This window comes from Panthera uncia, chromosome A2, assembly GCF_023721935.1.
Source record: "Panthera uncia isolate 11264 chromosome A2, Puncia_PCG_1.0, whole genome shotgun sequence".
NCBI classification, from domain to species: Eukaryota; Metazoa; Chordata; class Mammalia; order Carnivora; family Felidae; genus Panthera; species Panthera uncia.
Window position 1 is genome coordinate 116,732,018 of NC_064816.1, and position 22,037 is coordinate 116,754,054.

Consider the following 22,037-nt stretch of genomic DNA (forward strand, 5'->3'; position numbering starts at 1 on the left):
CTCCCTGCTGCTTTAAAACCCTCCTTCCCCAGCCCTAGAAGGGCTATGGAAATGGTTGGGTGGGGCAGGGGTGGGGGAGTGGATATGGATCCCACTGCTTTTTTTTGCTACGCCCCAGCGGATCTGATGGTGAATTGAGCAGGTGAGACTATGGACCGAAAGCATGGGGGTTTCCCGTAGGGTAGGCATTTTCTCGTCCCCTTCAATGCGAGCAAATCGAGAACGAACGTGGGAATTTTACCCTGGAACAGAGGCCTTCCAATTTATGGAATGCAAAAAAAAAAAAAAAAAAAAAAAAAAAACCTTTTTGGCTGTCTGTATTTCACACCGAGTGTAATAATGACTGTGTGTCTTTGTTCTCTCCTCTCCCTCGCCTGTGGGCGCGCAGCACGTGTGGAGTGAGAGCGAGGACTGCCTGCCCTTCTTGCAGCTAGCACAGGACTACATCTCCTCCTGCGGCAAGAAGACGCTCCACGAAGTCTTGGAAAAAGTCTTCAAGTCTTTTAGACCTGTAGGTGCCTGCTTGGCTTCCAGAGCCGGCTTCTTTTCTGCAGTGATTGTGCTGGGAATAACACGGGTGGTGGGGAAAGTGGGCAAGGCCTGGGGGTGACTAATTGTTTTTCTCTTGTCTGCTTTGTGGCTTAAAGATAGCAGCTCGGGGAGGGAGGGTGAGGGCGGAGAGGGAGGGGGGAACGGGATGTGACACAGCTGTTGGTTGCAGGAATGATGGTTATTTCTAGCATCACTTGAGTGAAGAGTCTCTGATAGGGTGGGAAGCAGACAGAGCCTCTATGAGACTTCTGAGTATTCCTGCTCTTGTCCAGTAGACTTAAGGTCACAATTTGTGGAAGCTATGGAGGTTCTCGTCCGTGGTGGGGGGTCTAGATTTGGGGGGCTGCCAGAAGGCTGTATACAGGATGTGCCTCCATATCTATAGGGTTGGAGAAGGAGGACATTGGATACTGGCTCTGGTCTTTTCTCTTCTGATAAACTCTCTTGTAGAGAGCTTGCTTCCTCCCCCGAGCTCCAACACAGGATTTAGGAATCTGTCTATTCCTGCTAGCTGACAGTTTGGTTTTGTTCCCGCTGAAAACATGTGAAGTGAATTCTCACCCCTGTTTTGAAGATTACCTATTTCCCTTTATCTTTATTGGAGGATAAAGTCAGATTACTGTTGTGATGACAAGTCCTCTGAGTTCCGCATCTCAGCCCACTGTGAATATGCTACACCTTCCATGGTATTTGCTCTGGATTTTTTTTTTTTTTCCAATTCTTTTAAAATAGTGTCTACTCCTCGGCTGCAGTTTTCAAGCTTGCCTTTCAGTTCCCTGAGCGTAGCAGGCCCGATCGCATGGCTGCGTCATAGACCACGTCTTGACATTCCAGCATCTCAAGGCTCGTGAGTCAGTTTGGCCATCTTTGGTCAACTGGCTGTCCCTCTTGGTATCTGGTTTCCTAGTGTGTTGGATTCTCTCTGTGTGCTGGTTATCGTATTTGAAAACTTGTATATAGGAATACATTGAGGCCCGGGGCGCCTGGGTGGCTCAGTCGGTTGAGCGTCCGACTTCGGCTCAGGTCGTGATCTCGCAGTCCGTGGGTTCGAGCCCCGCGTCGGGCTCTGTGCGGACCGCTCGGAGCCTGGAGCCTGCTTCGGATTCTGTGTCTCCCTCTCTCTCTGCCCCTCCCCTGCTCATGCTCTGTCTCTGTCTCTGAACAATAAATAAATGTTAGGGGGAAAAAAAAAAAAGGAATACATTGAGGCCTGAGGTGATGGCACCTTCCTCCAGAGAGGATTTTGATCTGTTTCTGCCAGGGCTTGGGGGTCCTATCACGTGAGACCACCTTCAAGCAATGCGAGATTTGTAGTTCTTGGAACTCTCCAGGTGATGAAAGGCCAGCAACTCTGGTTGTTTCTAGTTCGAGGGCTGTTGTAGTCCATGTAGACCGCGGTAACAAAATACCGGAACCTGGGTGCCTTGTAGACAACAGACATGTATTTCTCACAGGTGTGGAGGCCGGGAAGTCCAAGGTCAAGGTGCCAGCAGACTTGGTGTCTGGTAAGGGCCCACTTCCTAGACAGACAGCTGCTTTTGGCTGTAACCTCACATGGTGGAAGGAGAGGAAGATCTCTCTAGGGCCTATTTATCAGGGCACCGATCCCATTCATGAGGGCTCTGCATTCATGACCTCATCACCTCCCAAAGTCCCCACCTCCTAATCTGTCACCTCAAGGGTTAGGGTTTCAACACCTGACCTTTGCAGGGACACAGGCATTCTGACCATAACAGGTCTTTGAGACCTCAGCTCAAAGTGGGGATGGTTCGTCATAGCCTGCTCCTTTGGAAGACCCAGGGTTTGACTTCGGCCTCCCTAGCTGTTATAGCAGGCCAGGAATGCAGAAAAGTTGCTAGCCGTTTCTTACAGGTCCACAGATGCCCTCGGGACAAAAGCAGCTTTTATGTTTATCTCTCTAGGTTCTAATTCTTCCGTGTATTTAAGAAGGCATTTTTCGTCTTTATTCCAGCTTTTTTCTCTGAGGAAGAGTTGGGCCCCAACCACTCATCCACCATTACAAGAACTAGAATTTCAGTGGCTTCAGTCACTGTGTCTGATGTGTACCATTTGCCCAGGCAGTCCATTTTTTGGTTCTTCATTTTCTAAGCCTGTTTGGCTCACTCAGGATAGACGCGTGACTGAAAAGTATTGATGTAGCCCTCAATCGTGCAGTATATATTTACTGAGTACCTGACTGCTCTGGTCCTAACACTCGACTCAAACAGATGAAAATCTTATCCTTATATTCTAGCAGCGGTGGGGGGAAAGATAAAGAAGTCCAGCACATAATGTATTAGTGATAAGTGCCAAGGAGAAAAAGTAGGTAAGTCAGGGAAAGGAGGTAAGAAGGGTCAGAGGTACTTGGATTTTTTTTTTTTTTTTTTTTTTTTAATCAGGGGAGCAGGGGAGGCTTTGCAAAGATGTTCACATTTGAGTAAAACTTGAAGTGTGAACAGGAGAAAATCCAGAGGAAAGCTTTCCAGGTAGACAGAACAGCAAGCACGAAGGCCGGGAGGCCGTGGTGAATGGGGTGAATATCAGTGTTCGGGGGACAAGGAGAGGGGGAGGTGGTGTGGCCCACGTGGGAAGGGTGGGGAGGAGTCAGAGAGGAGCCTGAGGAATTTCTGGGGTTTGCAGGTCACAGAGGGTTCGGGTTTTACTCCAGTGTCGTGGGGAGCCATTGGAGGAGTTTGAGCGCAAGAGGGACCCGACTTTGCATTTTGAAAAGCCCCCTCTGCCCCTCTGACCAGCTGAGAATAGGCTGCAAGGGGCAGGTGGGAACAGGGGGCACGGGCGAGGAGGCCATTGCTGTCGTGTGGTGACAGGATAAGGGGTTGGACCGGGGTGATCACAGCAAAGGCGGAATGAAGGGCCCAGACTCTAGAGGTGACCTTGAAAGTAGACCCGATGGGACTTGCTGGCGGAACAGAAGTGGGTGTGGGAAAAAGAGAGGGCAAGGGTGACCCACAGGTCCTTGCCCACGCAGGGAAGGGAGTGGCGCTGTCATTTACTGAGATTGGGGAGGATGCAGAAGGGAAGGCTGGGGGGCCATGCGACCAGGAGCTCAATTTGGGGCGTAGCAGTATTTGAACATGCCTGTTCGGCATCTAAGCAGAGGTATCAAAGTAGGCAAGATTTTTGTAAAACTTGAACCCCCCCCCCCCCCCCCCCCTCCTCACCAGAAAACAACAACAACAACAACAACATCTATTAGCAAATGATACTCACTTTGCGGCTAGTTTCCTCCCAGGGGTTCCATTCATTAGCCTTCCACCTGCTTTTCTTTCTGTGCGTGTTCTCTTTGATGGTGAGCACAATACGGGCAGAATTGGCCTAACTGTTCCAGAAGGTGGTCTCTCCCGCCAGGACTTGTTTTGCTGTTTTTCTCTACCAAGAAGCCAGGGCTGGATTTTGGCAACCAGGCAGCCACATGTAAACGGGGTAGGGGGCGGCGGGGGGGATCGCAGTCCAGAAAAATCCAGATGCATAGCTGAAGACAACTGGATTGTTTGAACATTTTCTTTCAGAGTTAGCTGCTGCTTGTCACAGAGACACGCAGACTTGATCAGCCGTCGCCGTTGGATCTGCAGGGTTCCTTTCTAGAGCACAGCCTACATCTCCGGCAGGGATGTGCTCCCAAGGAGAGGAGGCCTGGACTGGTAGGGCACCGGCTGGTGGCGAGGTTTCTGTGTGGGTCTCTTTGACCCCGGGGAGAGGCGGGTGGGAGGCACCTTGTCAGGGTTAGTGAAGGTGAAGTGCACGCGGTTGCCTTTCCCTCAGCCCCGACGTGCCCCAAGTTCGATGAGTCCAGGACTGTTCCAGACCACAAGGAAGGACTGCGGACTTCAGTGGGAAAGTTCCACCCTCTCCTCCTCCACTCAAGAGTGTGGTTCCTCCCACTGCTGCTATATATCTGTCAGCTTTACGTAAGGGACCTTTGCGTTTAGAAGTAAGACACAGGAAAAGGCCTCGTTGCTCATGGAAGTACTGGTCGAAGTAACACGTACCCAGAGGCCACAGGGTCGTCAAGTAGGTAAACTTCCACGTCATCTCCCTGAAAACAGATGGTAATCTGATCAACTCCTGCGGCTGCTTTCTGTTTGTAGTCGGGAAAACCACGGGGGAGTCTTTCCGCCTTCATCTTAGAACAGCCTCATCCGTGGCTTTGAGTTGTTTCCTCTTGGCCAACCTATCACCAGCCCCTGCCCTGTGTCGTCTCTCCGGAAAGACGAGCACCAAAAGATGAGCAGCCTTCTGCCGCCCTTTGGGGCTTTACTTGAGCACAGTCCGTTTGACTGTCCGTGGACACCCCTGAACGCACGGTCCAAAGGAGCGGGGTCATCTGGTCCTTCCTCAGCCGTCCTGCCCAAAAGGCTAAACGTGCCACTTGGCACCCGGTACCTTCCTGCCTAACAACTTTGTAGACTCTGCTTGTCCCCGTCCCCCTCTCTTTTTTGCCTCCCCCGCCCCCCACACTGAAGGAGGCAATATCATAATGAAAGTTTCCCTCACCCCCACAGCGAAGAAACCTGTTGTCGATAGCCAAACTATGGAGAGAGCCCAAATGTCCATCGACTAATGAATGGATAAAGAAGATGTGGTGTATATGTATGTGCACACACACACACACACACACACACACATACATATTGGACTATTACTCAGCCATCAATGGGAATGAAGTCTCGCCATTTGCAGCCACGTGGATGGAACTGGAATGTTTTTATGCTAAGTGAAAAAGAGAAAGACAAATACTGTAAGATTTCACTCATATGTGGAATTTAAGAAACAGATGGACTTACGGGAAGGGGGAAGAAAAAGAAGAGAGGGAAACAAACCACAAGAGACTTTTTTTTCAATGTTTTATTTTTGAGAGAGAGAGAGAGAGAGAGAGAAACAGAGCACGAGCAGGGGAGGGGCAGAGAGAGAGGGAGACACAGAATCCGAAGCAGGCTCCAGGCTCTGAGCGGTCAGCACAGAGCCCGACGCGGGGCTCGAACTCACGGACTGCGAGATCGAGACCTGAGTTGAAGTCGGACGCTCAACCGACTGAGCCACCCAGGTGCCCCTAAACCACAAGAGACTCTTAATGATAGAGAACAAATGGGTTGATGGAGGGAGGTGGGTGGGAGATGGGCTAGATGGGTGGTGGGTGCTAAGGAGGGCACTTGTGACGAGCTCTGGGTGTTGTATGTGATGAATCGCTGAATTCTACTCCTGAAACCAATATTGCACTGTATGCTACTAACTAGAATTTAAATTTTAAAACAGCGAGAGAAGGGGTGCCTGGCTAGCTCGGTCGGTTCGGTGTCCGACTTCAGCTCAAGTCATGATCTTACAGTTTGTGACTTCGATTCCCACATCGGGCTTTGCGCTGACAATAGGGAGCCTGCTTGGGGTTCGCTGTCCCTCCCCTACTTGCACTGTCTCTCTCAGAGTGAATAAATAAACTTAAAATGAGGGGGGGGGGGGAAGAAAAAAACCTGTTGTCGGACTTGAAAAGCAAAAAAGTGTTTCCCTCTATCTCACTCGTCCTCTCTTTTCCCACATTTCTTCACCACATTTTCAACAAAGCGTATTGATTGTTTGCTGTTTGCCAAAGCACTGCTTTCGAGAGCGAGGGGCAGGACATGGTGCCCGGTTCCTGCCCTCAAGGAGCTTTCTGATGGGAGAGGCAGCCACGAAAACGTGCAGAGAAATCCATGTTACAAGGCAGAACATTTATTTTGGTCCGGACACCCTCCCAGATACCGTATAGAATGAGCAGAGGAGTTCCATTCCCTGCTGTCCTTACATCGCTTTGCTGTTCTCTGGGGAAGTATTTCCTGAGAGGACATTAGTTAGGCTGTTTGTGGTCTCTTTACCCAGTTATGTGGACTCGGGATACTACATGTTGAGGAACCCAGGCTTTGTGGGCAGGCTGCCTGTATTCACATCCCAGCTCTGGCACTTCGTGGCTGTGTGACATTAGCCAAGTTACTTGACCTCTCAGTGTCTCCATTTGTAAAATTAGGAAACAACTGACGATAGCTACCTTAGGCATCTGTAAAGATTAAATGATGCAATTCTCACTGGGAACTTGGTCCGACACATCACGCGTGATAAGCACGGAATAAATGCTGGCGGTGATACGGCCCTGCTGAGCACACGAGGCGAAATACTGTTGAGAAGTGAGTAGGACTCCGTGAGACCTTCTGTGGGACTCTTAGATTTTGGGTGGAGAGAGAAAACAGGTGCTAAGTGATTTCAACACATTGCTTAACAGAAGCATCCAGCTAAGGTAAGGGATTTTTTTAAGAGGTGCTGTTGGGGTGTTCTAGTCAGAAGTTTACCCACATAAACATAATGAGTTTACCACAAAAAAACATAACGAGCGACGATGTTGTATGTTTTTTTTCAAACGTGTATTGTCTGTAGTGTGTGAGGAGGGCTGCGAATTCCAGGTATGAGTGGGCTCACTGAGGAATCAAGTGCCAGGCGGTGACTTCCTTGGAAGTTGAGACCTGAAAACATGGCGGGATCCAGATGGGCTCGGAGCGAGGGAGAGCTGGCCGAGAAGGAGGGCCCATTGTGGCCTCTCGGCTCAGAGTCTCAGAGATGCCCCGTGGGTGGGGGAAGGTGGCTCGGCTCAGCCCTGCCTTGGCTCCCTGTCTGGCTCCCATGCCGTCATGGCCTCCAGCAGGTCACTGGACCTCAGTGTCCCCCTCTTTAAAATGGGCGTCATACATGTTTTGAGGTCTTGTGGATCCACGGGGAGCTTCAAAATCAGACTAAGAGCACAGAGGACCATCAAAGCCCTTCCACACTGTTGAGGTCCGTCTCAGTTTCTGGTTCGTTGGGTAGATCCAGGACTGGATGCAAGGGCAGCGTCCCTCCCAGAGGGACACGCGTTCGGCTCTACTCCAGGGGCCTCCTAGCTTGGACCCAGTGTTTTTTCCCTTCCTGGCTGAACGACACATCCAAATGGTACGTATGTGCAGATGACCGTGCCGAGCGGGCCGTCATTGCTGTCTGGGGAGCAGGCGGGTTTATCCCTGTCGTGCAACCCGTCACGGCTTCGGAGACACCCATCAATAGCCTTGATAAATGTGAATTGGAGAATCGTCGGAGTCTTACATGTTTCTTGTTTAAGTGGCCCTCGGTTGACGGTTGCTGGTCATCACCTGATTGAGCTAGATAATAAAATAGCGGTTATAGATCCAAATAACGGTGATCGCGCCATTTATTTTTTTCCTCGGTGTTTTCGTAGCTTTTATTTAGTGCCAGCCGACAGGCTTCCCCTGGTTAAAAAACAGTTCACAAGAGAAGAGCTTATGGTTTCCAATTTAGCTGCAAAATCAAACCTTATCTTTGCCCTTTCAATTTTGCCCAAAGCTTTATTTTATTTTATTTTATCCTGGACCATTACTCCTCCTTCTCTTCTAGCACTGTGGACATTAGGGTCATGAGGCATCTGTTGTTATGACAACTTTGTGTGCTGTTTGGCTGATGTTGCTTTGATAGCCCTACCTGGAGTTACAGCCTGTGGTTCCCCATGTTTTCTTGCTGTCTTTGACCCTGGTCCCCCGCTCTGGGGTTACTGTTCTGACTCCATGTTTTTTTCTTTCAAGAAGCAGACGCTTCTAGCAGAAAAATCCCCCTCGTTCTAGCTTGCTGGCCCAAGAAAGATTAATATTTTCAGTTTGCCACTAATAGCTGAGGAGCCAGGAACTAAACCCCACGGGAAGACCTTTCGTGACCCAGAAAAAGTCCAATCCTTGCTTCTACTCCTATAGTCTGGTTAAGAGCCAGGGAGAAGAGAAAGAATCCACCCCCCCAGTAGGTCAGAAAGTCCGGTAAGAGAAGACTATGCACTCCTGTGGGTTTTACTAAAAGACATTGAATGTTGATAATTTACGTTTATCATAGCTTTTGTTTTTTGCTCAGGTATGAGCTTTCAAACCCGTGTATTTTTTTAGGAAATATGATGGCCCCTGAAAGTGAGAAAGTACCTACCAGTCTCTTGCCCATTTGGGTCTTCTGTCCACCTTGTCACCTGCCCCTTTTTTTCTCCCTAGTATCAAGAACACAGACTGACCAGGATCTCGTTGTAGGTTTCCTGGTACCAGTGGCATCGTTGATTATTGAGATAAATAGTGACAAACTCCCCAAAGCTTTAGAGTAATGCTTAATGCTCAGAGTGTGGTTTTCGGACCGGTCGTATCCCTATCACCTGGGAGCTTGTTAGAAATACAGAATCTCAGGTTTCACCTGAGACCAGCTGAGTCAGAATCTACATTCTAAGGGCATCTCTGGGTGAATCGTATATACAGTAAAGTGCTTCAAGGCGTCCTCTGGAAGGAGCTCACAGGGACCTCTGAAGCCACAAGACACTCACTGAAAGCTGCCTCGCTAATTGGCTGTGCTCTCCAAGGCATAGACATCCTTCTCCGTTTCTTCCATAAAGACACTGTAGGCCACTGTGCTAAGTGAGGGCCACCTTTGGAGACAGCAGATGCTAAGTGCCAACTAAATGTGTCCTCAACTAATTTACGTAACTTTCTATAAGACCTGGAGTTAGTCCTACAGATAATTGATCTTCTTCTGGGTCTAAAGAACTTGAATTCTTAAGGGTTGGCATTTCTACCTTTCAAGTACAACCCTGTGTGGGTGGGTGGGCCCCAGAGTTTTTGTTTTGTTTTTTTTTTAATTTTTTTTAATGTTCATTTGTTTTTGAGACGGAGAGTGAGTGGGGGAGGGGCCGAGAGTGAGGGAGACCCAGAATCCGAAGCAGGCTCCCGGCTCTGAGCCGCCAGCACAGAGCCCGACGTGGGGCTCGAACCCACCAACCGTGAGATCATGACCTGAGCCGAAGTCAGATGCTTAACCGACTGAGCCACCCAGGTGCCCCTGGGCCCCAGAGGTTTTTATGTAAGATCGTATGTTGCCCAAAGGAAGCTTTGTGCACAGCAAAACTCTAGAAATGCCAACACCACTGTCCAGAGTGAGCATAAAGATTTTTTTTCCCAGTCAGTTGAAAAAATTCCGCTCAACAAACTTAATGATTATAACTATCAGAAGTAGTTGAAACATACCAGATAGGATTTCTGGGTCTGTCTCCTTTTCTTTAGAAGAACAAGCGGATACAGTATAAGCAAGGAGCCCAGGATTCTTACCAGTCTGCCTGTATTCCTGTCTCTGACATGTCTTCCTGACTGTTAAAAATTTGGATCCAGAAGTTAAATGTAGATGTACCTGCCGTAGATGGGAGTAGAGGCAGAAGTGGGAATGCTAGATTATTGCATGTCTGTATGGTATTCTTTGCAGTCCCAGGCAAATTATAGTTCTGGTGCTTTTTCTCCTCTGCTCTGTGTGTTTCCCAGTTGTACATACTCATAAGTGTAGACATTACCATTGCCCATTGAATGTTTTAAAAGGTGTATTACTCAGTAGAAAACATTGAGGCCTCCAGCTGAAGGAACAGCATCGCCAGCTGGAAGGGAACCTCCTGGGTAGCTGGTGGTCAGGTTGTAGTCTGCAGTCTGATGGCGTGGGTTTGAATTCTGGCTCTGACACTAACTGGGTAACTCCGTGCCTGCGAGTGACTCAACCTCTCTAGGTCTTATCTGTAATAGGGTGATAATTATAGGGCCTGGGGCTATTCCGAGGAACCAATGGAATTAATATATGTAAAGCTGCTTAACTCCCATGCCTAGAAGATAGTAACATGACCAGTATTGACTATTATTATTATTACATCTGAAGTATGATCAAATTGGTGGGTTGGATGGAAGGCTGTGACTGTAAGTCTGAGAATCAGACGAAGAGGCTAACAGAATTGAGTTTCTTCCTTCCTTCTCTTTACACTTCTTAGAGTACTGATTACCAGTGAGGTGACCCAGAAGGGAGCACAGCCGAGGGGCAAGGGAGGAGCGGGGGCTGGAGGCCGTCCAGATGCAGCCGGCACTCCCCCTTGAATAACTGAACTGCTGTGCTTTATTATTATTATTTTTTTTATAATTTTTTTTTAACGTTTATTTATTTTTGAGACAGAGACAGAGCATGAACGGGGGAGGGGCAGAGAGAGAGGGAGACACAGAATCGGAAGCAGGCTCCAGGCTCTGAGCCATCAGCCCAGAGCCCGAAGCGGGGCTCGAACTCACAGACCGCGAGATCGTGACCTGAGCTGAAGTCGGACGCTTAACCGACTGAGCCACCCAGGCGCCCCTATTATTATTTTTTTAAAGTGCGTTTGTGTGTGTGTTTGTTTAGAGAAAGCACATGCGTGCTGCGTGCGTGTGAGTAGGGGAGGGGGAGAGAGAAAGAGGGAGACGGAGACTCCCAAGCAGGCTCCGCACTGTCAGCGCAGAGCCCCACGCGGGGCTCCATCTCACGAACCATGAGATCATGACCTGAGCCGAAATCAAGGGTCAGGTGCTTAGCCGACTGAGCCACCCAGGCCACCTGCACTGCTGTGCCTCACAACGAGAAGCCACTGAATAATTCACACAGGGCTCTACGGTTTGCTGACCGTGGCCACACTCACTTTCTCGTTTAATCTCCAGAGTTTCTCTGGACGCAGAGCAGGTGTCACGGTTCCCACTTTCCAGAGAAGGACGCCGAGGCTCAACCAAGGTAGTGGCGTGGCAGAGGTCCCCAGCTAGAGCCGTACCTTCTGGATGCCAGGTCCAGTGCCTTTTTCACACAGCCTCTCGTGAATCTGCAGACACTGCACTAAAGTTGCCTGGGAAGTCGAGAAGTTCCGCTTCCCGGAACAGAACTGCTTCTGTTCTTTCTCCCTCCTCTCAGGGCAGGGGGTGAGCAGTTCTAGATGTAGCATGCATGTATTTCCCACGGAAGGGAAGGGCCTCACGTGTGGCTGATGCTCTAGACCTAAAACTATGTCCTTTGGATTCACGTAAAGGTAAGATAGGGAGCTAGGAAGAGGAGAGAGGGGAAGAGTTGTGGTAATGGTTTCATGGCTCGCTGGGACCTCTTCTACAAACCACCCTAAGCTGAGGAGAAGAGGGGTGTTGAGGGCTACCTATGGTTTGGGTCCGTGTGAATTACCTACGCGTGTCGTGAGAAAGAATAATGGTAGGCATGTGTCTTCAGGACAAGATGGCAAACGTGTGGATGCATACCTCCACCACACCCTCTTTACCCATGGCCGCCATTGCTAATGGACCACCGTCTTTCCCACTGAGCCCCTTGGGATCCTCAACCCAGGGCTCCAGGCAGCCACTACCAGTCAGATTCTTTAAGTGAGAGAGAACTTGGCCACTCCTCTTTTAAGGGGGTATCCCTTCGGGGCAGTGAGGAGTCACATTTATTGCCAAATTAACGCATCTGCAGTTGGCATTTTGGTGATGCTGGGGTTCTCCGTAGGGGCAACAATACTTCTGTTTTACCAGTGACCTACATTATCACCACTCATTTGATGCTTTCACGTTTTGCCGTGTCACCAAGCATCTCTTCAAATAAAAATGGAACATCAAAATACTCGTCATCTGTGTCCATTGTGGCCATCTTTCCTCTCTCTTTAGGGGAAAAGATGATCCTTTGCTCACTCTCCTAAGATGTGAGAGGGAGACAGCAGTGGGAGAAAGGGGCTTCTTGCTTCCCCCAGGCGTAGGCGAGATCGCTCCACACTGTCCAGGCTAGCGGGGATGCACTCCTCCTGCCTCACCCCTCCAAGCCAACAGTGGCTCTTTGAGACATCCGCAGCACTCTGGGCTCTGAGGGGAAAGCGTGTGGCTGCAGCTGGCCATGCCTGCCTCACCAGGCCACATGTATAACATGACCCAGGGCCTGGCAGATGATCTGGTCCTGAGTGTGTTCGTAGGGCTCTGTGAGACCGGCGAGGGTTGCAGTTGGAGAACTTCAGGGTAAAGGCATCCTTTTGGTTGGGATTCTGCTTTGTCCTTGATTCGTTTAAGCATTTGGGGGAGAGGCTGGAAAGACAGGGGAAGGGAGCACGGGTTGCAGGGCACTGGGGGGTCATGCAAAGTGAACAGAATGATCTAACTTATTCGAGTGGCTTAAGGCAGTTAGTTTGGCTCATAGGGCCATTCAGTGAAGTTGCCTGAAAGTGATCAGCCAAGAGGGCCACCACGTGAGAAAGTCAGGGCAGTCACATGCAGTGACCATAAGTCTCACCGAGAAGCTGTGGGATTGGAAGCACCGTGATCACGGTCGGGGCCCAGGAGGACCCAAGGCCATGGCTTCCTGCTGGCACCAGAGTTTTTCGTTCATACTGATCAGACCCAGCAAATGGCACTCAGGCTTCTAACCGAAGACCAGTCGGTGCTTTAAGAAAACGTTTACTGTGTATTTATTGTGAATTTCCCTGATGATAATTACAGAGCCTCTGGAAAATACAAAAAGATAAAAAGGAAATAAAAACGTACCCATTACCTCATTGTCTAAAAACAACACTTCTGAAATGTGGATGTATTTTGTCAAAGTCTTTTTTTCTAGGCATTTGTGTATAAATTTGAAGAAAATCTGTATTGCACTGAAAATGCAATTTTTATCATGTCTTTTTACATTTAGGAGCATATTCTTGTATCGTTAAGTTACCCAGAATACTCTTTTAAGTGGGTATATGAGATCCCATCTTGCAGATCCACTGTGATTTGTTAAATATTTTGTTAAATAGATTTTGTTATTTTGTTACATCTTTTAGTGGTTTTCACGTTTTTCTGTGTGTTACAAATGCTGGCAGCACATGTTTTTAGGTCGGAAAATAGAAGGGGATAGATTTTGGTCGTCTTGATGGAACAGTCAGCACTGTCCATTGTACTTCTGCTGACATCTGACATCCCAGATGTGTGTGTGTGTGCATAGACACTCTATTATTGTACATGAGGGTGTGGTGCCATGCTTTGCTACTTAAAAGTAGAGAAATCTCCAGGCTCCCCAAGAAAACTTAGCCTTTTGGGCACCAGCCCATTAAAGCTTTGACATTTCCACCCAATACGGTTATAAAAATAATCGTGGGCACAGTTCACACCAGTGGGGAATCCATCGGTGCTGTGCTAAGTCCTGTCAGGTGCTGTTGAATTGGGATCAGACGTCTTTGATTACCTTCCTGCCCGCGGGCCACTTGGTACTCACGGCTGGTTCTCTTCTCTCTCCTGTAGTTACTGGGGCTTCCGGATGCAGACGATGATGCGTTTGAAGAGTACAGTGCAGACGTGGAAGAGGAGGAGCCAGAGGCGGACCACCCCCAAATGGGGGTCAGTCAGCAGTAAACTTCCGAGGGCTCCCACCGAGGAGAGTAAACCCCCGGTACCTGAGGTGGGGTTGCGTGCTCCTGGGTTAGCAGTTTGCGTTAGCACTTCGAAACAGGACGTCTGGCTCCCAGCATCCAAATTCAAACCAAGTACCTTTTTATTGACCACAAAATTTCTGGAATGAGCTTTGCTCAGAAGTGACCTGAAGTTTACTTCCGTTTCCGTGGGTTTGTATGGAGTTGTCTCGGTAGCCTTTGCCATTTTGAAGTTAGAGTCCATTTTGTGGCTGACCGTTCTCTCCTGAGTTTGTGTTGAAGAACTCACTTTCACTGACTCGAACGTAGAGAACTCGGAATGTATTAAGGATTATGTTTTGAGTCCTCACAGGTGACATTATTGAGGGGAAAAGCATGGCAGAGAAGAAATGCAGTCTGCACTTTTTACGTACTTTTTAAGTGTCCATGAGTGAAGGAATTTGCTTATAAGGCATGAGTTTTAATACCTAGTCATTAAACTGCACAAGTGCAAATACAAGGGCAGAAAAGGATAATCACTTAGCTTTGGATGAAGAGGGTAAGAGAGGCAAAGAAGCCTTTGCTTAAGTGTTCTGCCATCACTAAGTTACCTGGATAGATTGCAGCTGGTTCATGGTTAGGTGCAAACATGACTTGCATGTTCAGTTATTTCAAAACATGCTAATTCCAAAGCCACTTTTAAAATCTAATAGCGGAAAATATAGATGGGGTGACATAAATTATTGATTTCTTTAAAATGTTTATAAACCGTCCCACATATGAAATGAAACATTTACGTTCTCTCTTTATAACCAGATGGCAACTTGTTAAATCATGAAAACATTCAGAATCCAAGTGCCACTTAAACTTTGAAGCCATAGATAGATTTAACGGGGAAATAAACCAGGATAAATTTTTTTTTTTAATGTGATGGAATCCTTCTTTACTTTCTTAATTTGTCTTTTATTCTTTAAAAAAGAAAAGTCAAGAAAAGGATCCCACTGTATAATTTCTTAAAAAAAAAACAAATGTCATCAGGTGCTTCGAGGAACCTAACTGCCGTGACTTTTTAAAGCGATAGGAACATGAGAATCTTTCAGTCGTGGGTTAGCTTGGTTCAAAGGGGGGAAGTTCTAATGATCAAACTACTAAGACAACTCACAGAAACAACTGCTTAATAATTGGAAACACTGCTGTCAGTATTCAGCCAACAAATACGTTTCCAAGGGAAATCCTTTGGAACGCTAAGGTGGAGTTATTTAAAGTAATTCATTTTCTTGGACCTCTCTGCATCTCTCATGCCGATAACTTAGGACGCAGAATGCCTCTTCCACAACCCTTAACTAAACGTAGCATCTGGGGTGGGAATTTTAACATGCACACACATGCCTGCGAGGTGGTCATAGTTTGGGATTAACAATAAAAGCAGCAGCAGCGGAGAGCACAGAGCTTATGGGAGTCTTGTGTGTCTTCCAGGCATGTCAGTGTCAACCTGCTTAGCTAACATTTTCTGTTTAATTGATTGGTGCCATGACGAGCACGGCTGCTTGTGGCAGAACCGCGCGCTGCGGTTTTAAGTCATCGGGTAAAACAATGCGGTGGTTTCCATCCGTGCTTCGGTACCCGCGTGTTTTTCCTTGCTTGGAAAAACCATATCGAAGGTTAGCTTCCAGGGGAATGATGTCCCTCCGAGTCGCCTGTTCACACGACACACCTTGGTGTTTCATCCAGCGGGGTGAGCGTATCCCGTGCTTTGCTCCCCGTGTTCCGACCGGCGTCGTACCCGAGCGCAGGTGATTGTGTTCTGTAGATGCCACTCAAGTTTGGTGGCCTCTGTGTTGACACCGTGTTGACTCCACCCACGGGCTGAAAGAGTAAGAATGACTTCTGCCACTGAAATGAAGAAGCTTGACGAGGGACGCTGGAATTTTACACGGAGAGGCTCAAAATCTGAGTTTCCATATGTTCGAACGTGGACGTTAATAGAAAAATGTATTTTATGAGAAAGCGTTTAGGCTTTGACCAAATGCGCTCTGGTATTATTATGTTAATGTCTCTGTTTATAAAAACCGCCCTGAGGTCAGCTCAGCTGGTCACTGGGCTGAGGAGAAATCTCGTCTTTGTTCTGCCCCCGGGGTTGAGGATGCCATTGCTGTATGTTACTTATTTCCAAGGCCAGACCACTGACGGCATCAACACATCGGACTGTTTCCTCTCCAACTTCCTTTCCTCTGATTGTGCACACCCGCGCCCGGGCACACGCTCACGCCCACCTGGCTGTGCGTTGTGTGTGCGGGTCGTGTGCGGCGTCAGAGCTCGCCTGGTGCAGAGCTCCACCCAGATGGGTCAGCGAGGCAGGCCGCCTGCGGTGGTTGTCACGGAAGAGGTTCCACAGTTAGACACATTCCTGACTTTCCTGAACATAGAACACTTACGAAGAGGCAGTGTGGTGCAGCGGAAGGAGCGCTGGCCTAGGAGTTAGGACAGAGACCTGGGTTCTAATCCTGGCTCTGCCGGTGACCGTGTGACCTTGGGCAAATCACCTAACTTGCCTGAAACAAGGGGTGTTTTCCCTTCCTGCTTCCACCACGGTCGCCCCATAACTGCCTTATGACGTGTGTGTGTGTGGAGAGCAACCGTCAAGGAAAGCTTTAGGGAAATGAGAAAGAAATACATTTTGAATCACGCCAAGATGGTAACCTGAGGATCCTGGCCACAGGACCACCTTGGAGTATGTTTCTGTTGGTCTGTGAGTGTTGAAACCCCCTCAAGCGTGATCCCGAGGGGCTGATGACTTCCTGTCCCTTAGACAAGAGGGTAAAGTAAGGCTTCTGAAGATCTAGAAACACACTTGTCCCGGATAGGCAGGCTTCGTCATTGGAAGGCATAGCTTTTCCTTGTGCCCTGATAGACGGTGGCTTCGGAAGTGGAATAAGTTCCCTGAAGAGTAGCTGGAAGAGAGTGGAAGAGGAATACTTTTGCTTTTTTGCCGTGTCATCCAGTAGAAAGAAAAGCGCGAGAGAGAATGTGTGTGAGTGCGTGTAGATGTGCGAATGGTGGTGGCACATGTGTGGGGGGGTGGCGATCGGTGGCTTGTTGGTCATTGTGGGCCAGCTGTGAATGAAGTCAGGCCTCTGGCGACATGAAAAAACCTTGATCCTGGGTTTGAGAGACATTTTCCGTATGGCAACTGGTCCCTGTCTCTGCCTGATGGTCCTACTGAGCGCACTTCGGGGAACCGGAGAATGAGTTAGGGAGCCAGGGAGGGAGGTGGGACCCCACGCGATGCCTGCCAGCACCCCGGATTCAAGTACACGGAGACGTCCCCTCAAGTCTCCCAGGCTGATAGCAGCACGTAGGACTTTTTTTTTTTTTTTTATGTGACTAGAACATGAAAAGTCTTTGATTTAGGAATTCTCCTTGTGTCCTGGTTGCCAGAACTAGGTTTCGTGTCCTTCAGTGAAAAATCTCTCTCCTCTCGTAGCTACTGTCATTTTTCACCTACAAACGGAAACCTTTCCTCCAGCACAACTACATCTCTAACTGTTGTGTCTGTCTCCTAAGAGCACAAAGTGGATGGACCTAGGGGGGCTGTGCTTGCAGAGCATCGTCGGAATTCATATTTTAGAAATCTACCTTGCACGTGAAAATTCACAGGTTGGGAAACCGGTATGAACACATCTGATTTCCCACGGTTCGAGAGGCACATGGGAACAGGCGGGACTTAATCTGGGGCGGGAGGAGATGAGAGAGGGAGAATGGGAGAGTTAGGGAGTCCGATTCTTAAAAGAAAAGAAAAAGCCCGAAGGCAGTTATCGCGTAAGGTATAGGAAAACTGTCTTCATGGCATTCACGCTAGGAGCCCGCTTTCCTCAAAGGGATGGCCTGAATGTTGAGAGGCGAGGCCTGTGTCGGGGGTGGCTTTGTGGCTTTACAGATGCCCCCCAGCCAAGGAGACCGTGGGCGCGTCCTGCAAATATGGTGGAGTTTTCCTCAATAAGCCAGCCGTCAGCCAGAGAAGCCTGTCTTCCCAAAGTGCCAACAGATCTGAGGGCTCTCATCACCTGGCAGGCGGAACGTGAACCAGACTGGATCTTGCCCTCAGTGTGGAGGCGGCCAGGGGCTGGAGGGCAGAGCCCGCCCACTGACTCCAAGGTGCTTGAGGGTGGTAGAAAGAGCACAATGAAATCTCAAGGGGCTCACAGATCCCTCTTCCCTATAATGAGTGTTAACCCCGAAGAGGTGCCCCTGCCTATTGCTTCAGATGACCAGAGAAGCCTGAGAGTTTTTTGTTTTGTTTTGTGTTTTTAATTAAAAACTCATCCTCTTCCACAAAGACCCAATTAGTTATCTTGGTTTTGTGACACCAGGTATGACACGAAAGGCTGAAGTTGCTTAGATTCTATACAGCATATCTAAAACTTGCCAGAATGCCGGGAGCCTCTGGTGTCCATGGCAACGTCGTGTCCATGGCAAAATATCTATAGCTCGTGTTCCCCGGACAAATTGTTAAATAATATGTTGTCGTCGATATTTTTATTTAAATGCGTATTATAAAAATAGAGGGCCCGTGAGCGTCACATGTTAGAAGCCTCGTGTAAAGCGCTGTATGGCCGAATGGGCACAAGCTGTTGAGAGCGTGCGCCGGGCCACATGAACATAAACATTTAATTTACTGAGAACTGGATTCAAATTCTTCGGTACTGCAGAGAAGGCGGATAGTCTGTTCTTTGTAAAACTGCCTTTCCCTGGTTTTTTCTTTTGTTTCGTTTTTGTTGCTAAAGAGTCATTCTTTAAGTACCTGTTGATAGCCAGATGGATAAAGACACAGAGCAGTACCGTGCACCCCTGTCGGCTTTTTAGAGGAGAAGGCAAATCGTCCACCCTGGGGAAAATCCGACACTATCTGTGGGCCAGTCTTAACTGGTGTCTGAGAGCAGGGTTGAGTCATCTACTTGAGAAGCAAAATCAAGGAACAGTTTTGGGTTTCTTTTTCCTTACGCAGAAAGGTTTCATGCAAGGTGTGTATGCTTTCTTTGCCTTTATATTTCCTTTCCGCGGAATCTCTTGTACATTACAAAACTGTGAAATGGGTTGCCAAAAAATTGTTGCCCTTTGTTTTAGATGCCTCTGGCAGTGTAAATCCTAAACCGATCCCTGTCTGCATCTGCACCTGCCTCTCTCCCCTTCGAGAGAGGATCTCATCCACCCATGTAATTACCATACGCTTGCTATTAAAGAGCCTTCCAAACTATGGTGGTGTTTGCCTCTTTTTTACTCCCTCCACAATGTTTGGTCTGAGAGGACACCTCATGTGACACAAACAAAGGGACAAAGAATGAGGACCGTCAGCTAGCTTGTGGTTGCCAGTGTCGGGGCTGGGTGGGAGATGGCCGGGGGGGAGGAGAGGGAGAAGGCAGTTACGTGAACCACTGATATGATTCAAATGCTGTGGAATTTTGTGACATTAATATATCTGTGCTGATGTCGTGGCTGGTGTTTAGTGCTTTCCCAGTCTTCCTTCAGACCTAGTACTTTAGGTGTGTATACGACGGGTATGACAACCCTATTTTCTCCCATCATAGCGAGGAATCCTTTGTGGCACCGGCTGGAAACCTGTGGTCACTCTGTGATGAATGACCCTGTTTCCCCACTACTCCCTTCCCAGTTATGACTATTTCGTAAGCAGTGACATTTAAAGGATCCGTCCGAAGTTCGTGGTAAAGTCCCATTCTTTGATGAAGAGCAGGTTTCTTTCCCCAAATGAATAGGTCTCCATAGATTGTTAAATGAGATTTGAGATTGCCTCAGTAGACAACAGTGTAGAGGTTGGTGTGTGTGTCTTAAATAACTTCATTTGCAGTTCTTTGTGTTTGGCACGGCTGTTATCAGAGATTGGGCGTGAGTAGTGGGCTGTGTGCAGGCATTCCCAGCCTCACTCAGTCAACGATTCTTTCATGACGCCCGATGTAGGACTTGAACTCATGGAACCGCGAGATCATGACCTGAGCCGAAACCAAGAATCAGACACTTAACGGACTGAACCACCCAGGCTCCCCGAGTCAACGATGCTGACCTCAGCACGGTGCTGGCATGATCTTCCCCAGCCAAAGCCTTTCTTCTGGGGGAATTTCTTTGTGACTGTTATTTGATCACTTTTCACAGATAAACTTTTTTTTAAAAGAATGTTCATTCTTTTTGAGAAAGAGAGAGAGTGCGGGGGAGGGGCAGAGAGAAAGAGGGAGACAGAGGGTCTGAAGCAGGCTCTGCCCTGAGAGCAGAAAGCCCACCCGATGCGGGGCTTGAACTCATGAACCGTGAGATCATGATCTGAGCTGAAGTTGGACGCTTAACCGAGGGAGCCACCCGGGTGCCCCCACAGGTAAACTTGTTAAAATGTAGCTCGACTCCTTTATCTAATTGCAGAGACTGGTGTTAGAAAGACCCACATTTCCCCCTTTGTGGCGAATCGTTCTGAAATCCATTGGCTGGGGGTAAAGGTTCTCCCCGGGCTCCCCCCTGACCAGCGATGTGGCCGTGTCACCTCTCCCCGTCCCCCATCTTTGTCTCCTCATCTGTAAAAATAAGACTGTGGACTCATTTCCAAGTTCCCTCCAGGCACTAGCATTGTGGGGATGTGTCTTGTCTTGGCCAGTGGGGCTAGGGAGGGTGGGAAGCAACGTTTATAATGAAACTGTGTCTCATGAAACCAGGACTGGGTGGTGACATTGGCAGAACTGTGTTTCTCTGATTTTGAGCCCATCTTCCTAGAATCCCTTCTAGGGGCCAAAATCGTGGGTGCATGTCAGCCCAGATGCTCATGTCTCAGGGTACTTTCTCCTGCCTTCCTACACTTCTCTTTGCGATCAATACTGTGGAATAAAGAGCCACAACAAAATAGGAAGATTTGGGGTATTTTGCTTTGGACTGTAACTCGCAGTCTCATTTCCTTTAGAAACGAATCTCGCTTCCATAGGAAAGTCAGGTCCGGCGGGACGCTTTTTTTTTTTTTTTTTTTCCCAGTGTTCATTGTGGACATGAATGGGTTGAAGTCAAACAAGGTAAACCGAACTAAACCCACCACCCAGTATCTGGACCCTGTGCCGGGGTTTGGACCACGTACGGGCCTGATGCCTGTATGCAGGGGGGTGTGGCACAGCGTTTTGCCTGGTGCCCTGCTGAATCGGGGTGAGCGAACGTTCTTTCCCTTTGGCAGGCCTGGCCATCTGTTACTTTGGAAACCCCAGAAACGTGTCCTGAGATAAGCTGGCACTGTACTTTTCCTCTTAGATCCGTAGTAGAAAAGTAACTCTGAAACGCTCTATCTCTGACCTGCCTTTTTCCCTTTTGGAGCAGAAAACATTGACATTTATGAAAATCTGGGCCAGCCGTAGTTAGGCAGCCTAAGAATGAGGTAGGCATTTCCTATTAGGTAACGTTGAAAGGAGCAGAGACATTTCCTCCTCCTTATTTTCTAGGAAAATACGGCAACACCACAGATGGAGAAACCGGCTGTAGAACGAAGCTGGTCCTTTGGGATGCTTTTTAATTGGAAGCCTCTAGAGGTCAGCACTGCATAAAAAAGGGCTTTCTAGTTCTGGGTCAAGCCGGCGCCCGTGTCTTGGTGGAGCATTTGGGAGAGAAGGGCCAGCAGACCCCCGGCACGAAGAGAGAGGTGAAGAGCCGGGCTGTGTGTGGGAGAGCAAGGCATAGGGTCCTTTCCCTTATACAAAGCCCTAACATTTGTCCTGGGTTGTTTTTCTCCTCCCCCCCCCCCCTTCTCATCCATCTTTCCCTACAGCTCCCACACCCTGTGGGCACACACTGTCAGCTCAATAAACACGACTTATTGACCGATCGATGAAGCGTGGCATTTAGCTCATTCGGAGAAGGGCTGGGGAGACGCCAAAGAGGAGATGGACGGCACAGTGCACTTTGCTTTGAGCGAGGGGAGGAGCCCCTCTGGGCCCCGGCGGCCCGGAGCCTTTCTCGTTATTAGGCGGCAGGCTTTGCTCAGCCCTGCAACTTGCAGTCAAACTTCAGGGTGCCATGGGCAGTGCTGGGACCACAGGTTTCCACTTGGAACCCCATCAGGCTCCCTGATGCTCCCAGATCAGGAGTGGGTGGGGAAGGGTTTTAGGACCCTTAGATCCGACCAGAACGGAAGTGGTTGGGAGTCCCCCAAAACGGGTTGACACTCCTGGGGCGGGGAGGGGAGACTCCAGGGCACAAGATGCAGTTGGAATATGCT

General features: G+C 48.8%; 1 protein-coding gene across 1 annotated transcript; it reads left to right on the forward strand.

Annotated features, from left to right (window-relative positions):
- Positions 1 to 343: 343 nt before the first annotated feature.
- On the forward strand, positions 344 to 19,040 carry MTURN (maturin, neural progenitor differentiation regulator homolog; the record flags this gene model as incomplete). The annotated part of the gene is made up of 2 exons (XM_049642286.1): positions 344 to 511; positions 13,680 to 19,040. Coding segments are annotated over 2 exons (279 nt in total), but the record flags the coding sequence as incomplete, so codon positions are not given.
- Between the last annotated feature and the right edge of the window lie 2,997 nt (positions 19,041 to 22,037).